A 13,341-nucleotide genomic window follows, 5' to 3' on the forward strand; every position below is an offset into this window, starting at 1 on the left:
TTTAAATGAATGATGTTATGCTCTGTCAAGTGTTAAAGTGCTGTCAAGTGTTAAAGTGCTCTACAGTTTCCTGAAAATTGTAAGAAACAAAACAGTCTTTTTGGCACAGCCCTAACATCTTATTTTATTGCTTAGCATGAATTGATTACTACCTGTCATTAGCCTGCATCTGAACCCACAGTAAATTCAGAAACTTCTGACTAAAAGTAAGGAATACGTGGTACAATTTCCTGGGTAAGTTCATTACTTGGTTGGACAAATGTAGAAGTTTAAAATTGCAGAATGGTAAATTGCCCCTAGAGAAATATACAGCACTTAGGGTTACCGCATATGGCTTAGTGAAGATAAATTATTACTGCTGTGGAGAACTAAATATGTCATATATCCTGCAATAAATTTCAAACTGACTCACTAGATCCTGGTGGCTTGAATTGAACTTTACTGGCAACTGTTCTATAGAGGCGGGGATGTGAATTCGAGTCCCAGTCCAGCACAAATTTAATTCAGTGCCCATAAACAGCTGAGATCTGAAAGTCTTTTTCATTCTGTATATACAGCTGATGAATCACCCAAAAAGTGTTTTCTTTCTGACACCTTCAGAAGAACATACACCAAATGTATGAGAAGGTGCTTTAATATTAGCCATAAAACCAATTACATTTTGTTTGGAAGCCACTGAGCTCTGTTACTGTTATATGTGCTTGTATGAGAAACTAAAATATCTTACCTTATTGTCTGCTTTACTGTATGTAACATTAATCCTTATTGCCATATTGACAATAACACAAGTTACATCTGATGCGTTATTTCTTACTGACCATGAACCTGCAGCAGGTTGAGGCATTGGCGTTGGTGAAGGGGCAGGTGCAGGAGTAGTAGTATTTGGGCTTGGTGTCGTGACAGGGCCAACAGTAGTTGTGTTTGGAGCTACAGGAGTTGTGCTGGTCGTGGTTGTGTTTGGAGCTACAGTAGTTGTGCTGGTCGTGGTTGTGTTTGGAGCTACTGTCGTAGTAGTAGTAGTTGTTGTTGGAGCTACAGTGGTAGTAGTTGTCGCATTTGGAGCCAGTGTAGTGGTAGTACTAGTAGTTGTGTTGGGGTTTGGAGTAGTGGTATTTGGGCTTGGGGATGGTGTGCTTGGGGGAGGCTGTGGTGGTGGTGCAGCAACATCTGTAAAGAATAAAAATTTAACATTAGTGCCAATTCTTTGAAACTACTTTCGTTACTGTTTGACATAAAACAAAATGTGCAAAATACAGATACTGCAGTTACAAACAACTATTTCAAACAAGTTTTGATGATGATCATCATCAAGCTTCCAGACTCTGGCTGGGTCTGCTTAGGACATAGGTCTCCCCCACCTTTTCCTGTCCTCCCAACATTTTTCTTTCCACTTTGTCCCAATCTTCTCTCTTCATCACATATCCCTTCAGTTCAATGATCACTGTTTCCGTCTTCCTCTAGTCTTTTGCCGCGTTCTGTCATTTCGTAGCCAGCCTCAGTATCCTGCCAAAACTGTTGTAAAATGTCCTTAACATCTTTATCTTTACTTTTCTGTGGTCTCTTGCATGAACTTTTCTTTATTTCTCTCAATTTTTTCCATTCCAGAAAGCACTATTCTACTTTTTTGAAGTTTCATCTCTCAAGCCTGTATCCTGCTCACCTGCCTTTTCTCCATTAATCACGTTTCTGGTGCACAAGTGAGTAATTGACCATAATACATTCTTGGTACAGATTCTTACTACAGACCAGGCTTCCCTACACACTGCAGGAAACCTAGGGCTTGCCTTCCCTTTGTATCAATATCCTTGTGATTCCTTGCACTATGTTCTACTGTTCTCAGGTATTTCGAACTTTACACTTTATACTTGCCCTCTAATATTTATATCCATTGCTACTCTCCGCCTCTAATATTTATATCCATTGCTACTCTCCTCCTATTCCTTACCACAATCACTTCACACTTCGTTGCATCGAATTTCAGTTCATAATGTTCCACCACTCTCTCCTACACATTTAGGCTCTCTCTGAACCTCTCTTCCATTCCCCATCATCAAATCATTTGCAAATGCCACTGCTTTTATATTTTTATTTATTTGCACTACCCACCCCTGTTACTATCTCACCCTTAATGGTAATGAAAAGTAGAAGCAGTAGGTTCCGTCAATTTTTCTGCTCAAATGGCCTGTCGCCCAACCCCTTCCCCTTCAACCCCATTTTTATAGAACTCACACTCTTTCAGTACATTTACTTTTAGTTCTCGTAGTCACCCTTCCAATTCCCTTTTTTGGATGGTTTTCCGGGTTTTTCTCCTTTTCGCACCATCTTACACTTTCTCCATGTCCGTGAATACCACTACTAAATTCTTACCAATTCGCAGAATCTATGAGTTGTGTTACATGAGAATGTTAGACTGACTGTACACTCCAGGTCTAAACCCATATTGTTCCTCTCTTAGTCCTGTCTCTCTCTTCAAGAATTTAATTTAATGCATGACAATTCTGGAGCATGGTTAATTACAATCCACTGCAAAAAAAAACATTTTTTGTGTATTAAACTAGTATCTAGTCAATCAAAAGAACAGAATCACCTGCAACAATGAATTATGGTGAAGTAACTGTCCACAGTCTATAACAATGCACATGTTAGAAGGGAAGGAGATGGATTAATTCATAACACTAAAAATTTTTATATCATGTGCAGCACTTACTATTATCATAATTCTGTGCCTGCTTTTGCCATAACTTTTGGGGCATACATTTACATTAGCACTGATTTTCAAGTTAGTTCATGTATAACGACTGCTATATTGACAATGCTGAGTTCATTATGGCCAACAAAACCAACAGTAACTGCTGCATTGAGAAACAATCTATGTACATAATTATTTGAAAGGAAGCTGTATCAACTGTGTTCCCCTGTGACACACCCCAGCACCATCAGCTGCCCAAGGAGCTAACAGCACAATGATCACTTGGATTAGATCAGATATACTTTTTGTTCCAATGATTCCGTGTGAAGAGCTTTCAGGAAGTACACTATATCTAAGCAAGAATACATACTGAGTATTTACATACGAGCAAGCTAATGTATCTTCCACAGATACCCCGTGAAATGAGAATTTTTTTCTTTTAAGAATATTCATTATGAGGTTATAAATACTGAATAGGTGAATCATTTTATAACACTTACTTAAAATTATCACATTACTGCACTGAATTTGTACTAAATTGTACTAAAGTCAGACTGCACTAATATTCACATTATTTAATATTATTAGTGACACCCCCCCCCCCCCAACTGTTTCTACTAAAGTTCATCAATGGCGTAGTAGCAGTAGTGTGCCACCAATAAATCTTTTAGGCTCCTCAAACCGAACACTATTGGTAGTTAAAACTTTTATGGCGGCTGGCTTGGAGATGTGTGTTCCTGAATAATGAACACCTTTTTGGACCAAAGTGACTAAATCTTTGTGAAGAGTATTCTTATTTCTAGTACTGAGTCCCTGAACTGGGCTGTTTGAAAAAAAATACAATAATAATAAACCCATATATGACATTATGGAATGAAAGTAAGAGTATGTCGGCTTTTTCATTTTTATATCCCCTATGTCTGGCAACATACAGATTTGTTTGCCCACTACTTGCGTCAGTCACCAGTTTAGACATATACTGGTGGGAAACCAGTTACATGTTCTAAATGGCATGTAGTGTTTTTTCCTCCCAAAATTTACTGACAAAAGACTTAGCTAGGAACCATTTATTAATGTCCATGAAAATTTGATGCACCGATCTTTCTACGACTAGACTATTTGCTATTCAATGCCATGTTTGTATCATCTGCAAATGAAAAACTTGGCATCTGGTAATGTTACTGACAGGAACCTCCAAAATCTCATTAATTAGTTCCCAGATAGCCTGATAGCTTAATACAAGACTCTTTCCTACTGATGCTGTTGCCTGTCAGATACAATATGAACCATTTTGTAACATCTATTATTACACTGTAGTAGTCTCATTTACTTCAAAGGATAATGTAATTCACACAGTCAAATCCATTTAACAGACCACTAACACAAAGTGTACATAAAGTCTGGGAACACTTTCAATTATTTATTGCACAAGTACTAAACATTATACAGATGTCATACAATATTGCATTTTGAAGAGAAACTCCTGAAAGTATCTTTCTTTTCTTTTTTTTTTTTTTTTTTTACAAACATTCGATACGAGAACCACGAGCAACTCAGCAGACGTCAATACGGTAGTCGAATTCTTGTCATACCCGTACCAGCATGGCGTCGTCGACTGTGGCAGTCGCTTCCCATGCTCTCTCCCAGAGCTAGGCTACATCACGTGGTACAGGCAGTACATACTCCAGATCTAATGTGCCTCCACAGAAAGTCACATGGTGTGAGATCTGGTGATCATTGAGGCCATTTTATGAAACAGCTGTCCCCTTCTGTAGCACAGCTGACATGTTTGCGACTAGCGCTAACTATCGCCAAATTGCCAAACTTTGCTGTGGCGGTATACATAAAAAAACTTTCAGGGTTTCTCAGCAAAATGAGGTGTGATATCTGTAAAATGTTTGGTTCTTGTGCAATAAATAACTAAAAGTGTTCCCGGACTTTGTGTACACCCTGTATATACCAGTACATGACTGCTTAATGAATTAAGTAAATTCTTGCAATATGTGTATAGATCTTTTTCAATATCAGAATCTTTCAGAAATCTGAACTGTAGCTTTCATAATAAATTATTTGTAGAAAGACATGTTTACACCAGCGACTGTTAAACTTCATTTCCACTATTGCAATTTCAGCCTTAGGCCAGTATCAAGTGCAGATGTATTGGCTTTAAGCCATGTCTACTTTATACAAGCAGACATTTATATGTCGTCGTCATTTGCTGTTATATACATTGACAACAGCATATCAATGTGTCAGCTTGTGTAAAGTAGACATTGCTTAAAGCCAAAACATCCGCACCTGATAATGGCCTAAGTCCGAAATTACAACAGCGGAAACAAAAAATTTTTAACAGTAGCTGGCGTAAACATGATGCCTTTCAAGAAATTTCAAGTGACTGAATCCCAGTTACGAAAGTTAATTAAATTATTTGTATTTAGGTGGTTACGAAGACAGTTATCCAATTATATATCACCTTTTCCAACTTTTTCGTGAATGATGGTAAAAATGAAATTAGACGGTAATTCTTTCTTTACCTCCTTTCATAAACAAAGGCTTAACTTAGCCTATTCCAAACACTTTGAAAACCTTACACTGATAAATGACTTGTTACACAAATGATTCAATATGTAAACTACAGCCTAGTTGGTGTAAGCTGATCCTTCAAAGTTTCAGAGGGCTAAGCACAGCACCTTCATAGGCCTACCTCAACCAGTAGCTTAACACTTTTTTTGTTAACATCTCAAAGTCAATGTCTCTGTGTTGTCACAGCCCTACTGATTTCACCTGCAGCCATTAACACTTCACAGTTGAAAGCTGGCATCAGTGCTGCAAACTGTCGAATCTTCCTAAACCATCTGCCCATTAGAATTTCCTGATTTTTAAATATTTATGGTGGTCTTTAACCCTTAAGCAGTCGCGTGGGGTGTTCAGAACACCCCAGTCATCCTTATCGATGGATTATTACATAATGGATAGGAGTGTAACATCATGTTCTTTGGTACCTTTCTAGGACATAATATGAAAGCTTTGAGTAACAGAATCTACAATGGAAGCACAAGTTATAAGAAAACATGCAACAATGTGCCTTGGGGTGTTGTCAGCACCCCGCGTGGCTTTTTATGTTGCAGTGCTGCGATAAAGTGCACACACTGTGCAGTTGAAGTACCTATGGAGCGTTGCAAAACGGAGCAAGAAAAAGTGCGAAACCTTCTGGAAGAGGTCTTAGACGAAACTTTTGAAGGAGGAGAAGAGAAAGAGGAGACAGACAGTTGTGAAGTTGTCTCCTATCACAGTGACACAGAAACAGAGGAGAAGACAACCTGGGACTGGAATCGCAAGTAAGTGTAGCAGATAACAAAAGGAAGCATAGTTTTTTAATTGGAAAGGATAAGGTTACAAAATGGATGAAAAGTTGTCCTAGCCGTAGCGTAAGAACTAGAAGTGTAGACCCAGTTATTCATCTCCCTGGTGTGAAAGTTATCGCAAAATCTGCTGTGGACGGTTTTTCAATATTTATTAATGACATAATAATTAGAACAATTACATTGTGCACAAATATTTACATACAACACATTGCATCAAATTTCACAAAAGACCATGATGCCAAACCAACATATGAGGAAGAAATCTAATCTCTTCTGGGTCAGCTGATGTTGGCTGGGCATTACAGGGCAGAACACCAAAATTTGGAAGACTTATCGGACACAAATGGTTTTGGAATTGCAAAATTTCATGCAAAAATGAAATTGTGGCACTTTTGTTTCTTTTTCAATGATATTCCAGACCGACCACAGCATAGAGAACTTTATCGCCTAGCTGTGTTCAGAGAAGTGTTTGAATTTTTCATATCAAACTGTGTCAGTAATTATACTGTGTCTGAATATACGACAGTGGGTGAACGACTGGTTGCATTTAGAGACAAATGTTGTTTCCAACAGTACATCCAACAAGCCTGCAAAATATGGTTTGAAAATTTTCACCCTATGTGACGCAAGAACACGGTATACTTCGGGGATGGAAACCTATGTTGGGAAACAGCCAGAAGGTCCCTTTGCACTATCAAACTCGCATAAGGAGATAGTAAATAGACTTGTACAGCCTATCGAAGGTACAGGACGCAATGTGACACTGGACAACTGGTTTTGTTCATGCTGGTCATTTGCCCTATTTTTCCAAATGACTGACATTGCTTGCATTAACGTCTTCATCATATACGCAAATAATAAAAATGAGAGGATTCCTGAAGAATGTTTTTATGTGACGCCGGAAGGTCATTAGTAAATCCCGTAGTGTCCAAGAGAGCAGCCACTCACTCCCTGCCTAAACAAGTTAGACGAAAGCCACTAAAATGGCGGGAATTGAAGACAGCAACAATGCATCACCTTCTGAACAAAGAATACTTAAGCCCAGGTGCTGCACAGTTTGTCCTCTGAGTAAAGATATGAAAGTTAAATTGCACTGTGCTCAATGTTTGAAAGTTACGTGTTCAGTCATCTCCACTAATCCTTCACTGATCCGACACTATTCTGCTACCTGTATTTTGTTATCTGACATGACTCTCTCGCTAACAATGCATTTGCTTTGCTGTCTGCATTACAAACTTTAATATTTTGAAGTATGTCTTAACAAGCTATATAATGAACATCGCAGATGTTTCTGACAATCTGTTTTCTGTTTGTATACAAGATACCTTTATTCCTTGAGTAAGCCATCACAGCTTTTTTGTAAAAAAAAAACTTTTTTCAAATAAGGCAAGGACTTTTATTAATGTGTTTTATTTTTCATTCATGCCGTCAGCAATGTATATGACTAGTTCATGTATCTAAGAGTTCCCTGAAACAATTTTTGGCTTCCTGACTACTTTCAAACTAAGATATAACTCTGATCAGCATTAACATTCAACAAAAGGATGTGTGTATCATGGTATGAGGTGATTGATGGGTGGTTTTGTAATTTTGCTTGTAATGTCTATCTATACAGATTAGCAAATTGTTGAGAATGACCATTGATATCCTTATTGGGAAGTTTACAGTTGGAATTATGTTAAATGATGTTACCGACTGCAATAAATTCTTATTGGATGAAATGTCAAGAACCGACATTAAAAGATATTTCTTTGTTTCTGCTGTTAAATAGTGAATAAAGCTTTAAGGTGATTTATGAACAGATTGAAACTCACCTGCAAGTGTTTGGTGCATCCTATTATCAGGTATTATGAAACTTTATGCAAGCAAAATTGTGTGTGTCAAACATATTAAATTTATGAGTTTCTGACGAATGTTGTAACTACTACTTTCTCAGTGCAAGTGAGAGGCTAACCTAAATTCCAGAAATCACATGGTAAGAGATTATGTCAACTAGGTTCTAGGACTAATTTATCAATGTTGATAAGTAGTTAATTATACTTCTCAGTCCTCTAATATTTTGATGCCATAAAACATTTCTGGTGATTGCTGAAAAGTGCACGAAAGTTTAGTTTCATTCTTAATCAAAAATTTGTTTCCATTTCAACCTGGAACTGTGTCATCCCCACAAAAAAGTTTTCAACTCCCCCCCCCCCCCCCATTTCCTGTGATCTTTTTTGTGTGTTTAGGTGAAGGTCATGCCTAGCATAATCTCATCTACTGACTGACAGAAGGGTTATGGAACTAAACAATCAGGTCATCAGTTCCACGATTCAAAAGTTACTTGTGTAAGATAGAGGTGTCCGCTAAAAGTAGACTGATCCAGTCAGAGGGGTTAAACTATGAAGCGAGGAAGCTAAAAACACATACAGCATAAAGTGATAGGCCAAATCTAAAAAATTGGAAAACATAGGGACAACAGTGTTGTCTTTTCAAGGGGGAGTGGTCATGGGTCTCAGACCCAGAAAACAGAGAGGTCCGAACAATAACCATCCTGCCCCTGCTCTAGAAGTAAAGTAAAACCTTACAACTAAAAATAGAAACTACACTACTGGCCATTAAAATTGCTACACCAAGAAGAATCTTTCACATGGAGAGACATACCATGTCACAGGAATAAGAAATGAGAGGTGAACAACTAATTAGTTTCTGTAAAGAAAATTCACTAGCAGTGGGTAACATCATTTGAACACCACAAAAGAAGACGTTACAGATGGATATCAAATTTGAATAGGGAAAGATATCAGCTGGACTACATGCTGATACAAAAAAGGTTTAGGAACTGTTTGAAGAATGCTGAAGCTTATCCAGGAGCAGATATAAATTCAGACCACAACTTAGTGATGGGAGAAATACGAGTGAAGTTGAAGAAAGTCTGGAGAGGTAAAGTAAAGGAAAGACTAAACATAGAAAGACTCAAAGAGGTAGGAAAGACATCAGATTTGGAGAACAGATTTATGTAAAAAATGGCAAAGAGGTAGTGTTGATGAATTTGTTAATGACAAGTGGATAAAAAAGAGGGAAGGACTCATGGACTCTGCCAAAGAAGTACTAGGAATTAGAGTATCACAAAGCACCACGAAAGAATGGATAACAGAAAACATTTTGAAAAAGATGGAAGAGCACAGAAAGTGGAAAAGTGCACAAACTGAAGAAGGCAAAAAGAGGTACAGGAAACTGAATAATGAATAATGAATTAAGAAGAGAAACTGAAGAAGCAAGAGAAAAATGGATGAAACACAAATGTGACAAAATAGAGAAAATGGAGAGAGAGGGAAAGTATGAAATGATGTATAGACTGGCTAGTGAGATAGTTTTTGAACGTAAAAGAAAGAGGAATAACATGGAAATAGAAGGAGCGGATGGTACTCTAGCAGAAGAACCAAGGAGGTTTTGAACAGATGGCAAGAATATATTGAATGTCTGTATAAGGGGGATGAAATGCGAAGCGAAATTAAGGTTGAAGAGGAGCAATATGTGCCGGAAGATGGAAAGGGATTTACCATCTTTGACGTAGAAGTAGAAAAGGCGCTGAACGAGATGAAGAATAGGAAGGCATGTGGAATAGATGATTTGTCAGCAGAACTGTTGAAGAGTCTGGGAAACAAGGCAAGAAAAGACAGTCTACCCCCGTAACGCGATATATATGACAAAGGGGAATGGCCTGAGGACTTCGCTGGAACATTTATGATACCAATAGACAACGAGAAATACTAAAAAATGTGAAGAGCACCGGACCATCATCAGTCTAATTTCTCATGCAGCTAGTCTTGCTGAGAGTGTTGAATAGAAGGTTATATGGCAAGCTGGATAGAGGGATTGCAGAGGAGCAGTTCGGATTTAGAAGAGGAAAAGGAACAAGAGATGCTATTGCCTGCTAAGAACTATAGGGGAAAGATATATGGAAGAGGGTAGAGATCTTTGAAGTTTTTATAGATTTAGAAAAGGCTTTTGACAGAGTTCAGTGGAACAAGCTGATGGATATCGTGAAGAGGAAAGGAGTAGATTGGAAAGAGACGACTGATACAAAATCTATATTTACATCAGAAAGTAAGGATAAGGACTGGAAATGAAATGTCAGAAGGAAGCAGCATTCATCGAGGTGTTAGACAAGGTTGTTGCCTTTCCCCACTGTTGTTTAACGTATACCTTGAAGAGATTATTGCGAAAAGTTTAGATGGGAAAAGAGGAATATGTATTGGTGGAAAGAGAATAGAATGTATAAGATTTGCTGATGACATGACATTAGTGGCAGAAAGTGAGTGGACAGTGAATAACATGCTCAAAGATCTGAATGAAGCTTGTGTGGAATATGGAACGCAAATAAACACAGCAAAAACAAAGAGTATGGTCATCAGTACAAGATGCAGACTGTCCAACATTAAAATAGGACAATCTAACATTAGCCAAGTAAGTGAATTTAAATAACTCAAAAGCACAATAACGTAAGACTTGAGGTGTCACCAGGAGGTGAAAACTCGAATTGCCATAGTGAAGGAGGCATTCAACAGAAAGAGGAGACTTATGTGGCAAATTAGATAAAGGACTAAGGAATAGGCTTGGCAAATGTTTTGTCTGGAATGTGGCACTATATGGGGCAGAAACATGGACACTGAGACAAGAGGATGAAAAAGGGTTAGAAGCATCTGAGATGTGGATGTGGAGGAGAATGGAGAGAATAAGCTGGATGGAAAGAGTGAGTAACGAAAGAGTATTGGAAAGGGTTGGTGAGAGAAGATGTCTGCTGAAGGTTGTAAGAGAAAGGAAAAATAATTGGTTGGGACATTCATTGAGAAGGGAGTGCTTGCTAGTAGATGCTTTGGAAGGATTGGTTTGTGGGAGAAGACAAAGACAGAGGAAGAAGGAGATACAAAATGATAGACGAAAAAGGGAAGGGGAAATTATGCAGACCTGAAGAGGATGGCAGAAGACCAGACAGCCTGGAGAACTAACATGTGAAAACCTGCCTTTAGGCAGAACACTGATGATGATGACCAAGAAGAAATGCAGATAATAAACGGGTATTCATTCGACAAATATATTATACTAGAACTGACGAGTGATTACATTTTCACACAATTTGAGTGCATAGATCCTGAGAAATCAGTACCCAGAACAACCACCTCTGGCCGTAATAACACCTTGATACACCTGGGCATTGAGCCAAACAGAGCTTGGATGGCATGTACAGGTACAACTGCCCATGCAGCTTCAACACGACACCACAGTTCATCAAGATTGGTGACTGGCGTATTGTGACGACCCAGCTGCTCGGCCACCATTGCCCAGACGTTTTCAGTTGGTGAGAGATCTGGAGAATGTGCTGGCCAGGGCAGCAGTCGAACATTTTCTGTATCCAGAAAGGCCCTTACAGGACCTGCAACATGCAGTCTAGCATTATCCTACTGAAATGTAGGGTTTCACAGGGATCGAATGAAGGATAGAGCCACGGGTCTTAACACATCTGAAATATAGCGTCAATGCGAACAAGAGGTGACCGAGACGTGTAACCAATCACACCCCATACCATCTTGGGTGGGTGATACGCCAGTATGGCGATGACGAATACACTCTTCCAATGTGCATTCACCGCGATGTCGCCAAACCATCATGACGCAGTAAACAGAACCTGGATTCATCCGAAAAAATGACGTTTTGCCATTCGTGCACCCAGGTTCGTCGTTCAGTCCACCAACGCAGGCGCTCCTGTCTGTGATGCAGCGTGAAGGATAACCGCAGCCATGGTCTTTTGAGCTGATAGTCCATGCTGCTGCAAACATCATCGATCTGTTCGTGCAGATGGTTGTTGTCTTGCAAACGTCCCCATCTGTTGGCTCAGGGATCGAGACTTGGCTGCACGATCCGTTACAGCCATGCGGATAAGATGCCTGTCACCTCGACTGCTAGTGATACGAGGCCGTTGGGATCCAGCGCAGCGTTCCGTATTACCCTCCTGAACCCACCGATTCCATATTCTGCTAACAGTCATTGGATCTCTATCAACGTGAGCAGCAATGTCTTGATACGATAAACCACATTCGCGATAGGCTACAATCCGACCTTCATTAAAGTCGGAAACATGATGGTACGCATTTCTCCTCCTTACACGAGGCATCACAACAATGTTTCACCAGGCAACGCCGGTCAACTGCTGTTTGTGTATGAGAAATCAGTTGGAAACTATCCTCGTGTCGGCACATTGTAGGTGTTGCCACCGGTGCCAACCTTTTGTGAATGCTCTGAAAAGCTGATCATTTGCATATCACAGCATCTTCCTGTCGGTTAAATTTCGCGTCTGTAGCACGCCATCTTCGTGGTGTAGCAATTTTAATGGCCAGTAGTGTACTTTCATGTAGGAAACTGAGGAACAGTTAAACCATCAACGGACTGTCTTTAATATTAAAGACACACAATCTGGGAGACTATACTTAGTGCGAAGGGTCAAAAGAAGGTGACATTCCATCCCATCGGTCTGGTTCCACAGCCACATTGATGGGGTGGCTCATTACGTAAGAGGAAACAATGGGTGAGCCTTTTATGAGCAATGCATACACAGCACGACAGTTGATTACTACTAAGAGGGGCAGAAGGAAGAGCGACAACTGCAGTAGTCTCCTTGATTGTGCAGAGTTTATTACTGAGGGCAGTAGCGCAGCAGATGTCATTCCACTTCTGGGCAAACAGATCTGACACGTATCCACATATCTACACCTCAAATAATGAAAGGGAATTGGGGCTAAGTATCTGTCTCTCCAGCCAAAGCGGCAGCCAGTTTTTTCCCTGGGATACCCTCTTAACTCAGGACCCAGAGACAGACAACTGAGCCAAGGGCAGAGAGGTGGTCATGGATAGCACAGACCAAATGGTGATAAAGAGTGGCATTGGTGTGTAGCCTGCAGGCTGCTCACTGAGTATGGAGGGAGGGCTGATTAACAAAATGGTGGGCACTGTTAATAGCTAGCAGCTCTGCTGTAAACACACTACCTGTTACAAGCAGTAAACGGTGTGCCATGCTAGCAGGAGACAAAGGCATATCCCACCTTATCTATTGTTTTAGAACTATCAGTGTAGAAAACACTAGCATCCTGGAACTCTGCAAGGATGGAATGTACAAGATGCCAGAATATCATGGGGGCAACAAGAGACCTAGAACCCTGGAATAGGTTAGTAAATCCATGGTCTAGCCACCACCCACAGTGGGTATTCAGGGGGAAATACAGAGGGTTTATTCCAGTGAATGGAGATGGG

At 39.7% G+C, this 13,341-nt stretch overlaps 1 protein-coding gene across 1 annotated transcript in view; it reads right to left on the bottom strand.

The window, feature by feature from the left end:
* LOC124595493 (lysosome-associated membrane glycoprotein 1-like) overlaps window positions 1-13,341 on the bottom strand; it is a 51,979-nt gene that overhangs the window by 20,565 nt on the left and 18,073 nt on the right. Inside the window, exon 2 of the mRNA XM_047134257.1 lies at window positions 728-1,167. Within this exon, the coding sequence (XP_046990213.1) occupies window positions 728-1,167 (440 nt within the window). The remainder of the gene's footprint in view (window positions 1-727; window positions 1,168-13,341) is intronic.

The sequence above is a fragment of the Schistocerca americana genome, chromosome 2, assembly GCF_021461395.2.
Source record: "Schistocerca americana isolate TAMUIC-IGC-003095 chromosome 2, iqSchAmer2.1, whole genome shotgun sequence".
NCBI lineage: Eukaryota > Metazoa > Arthropoda > Insecta > Orthoptera > Acrididae > Schistocerca > Schistocerca americana.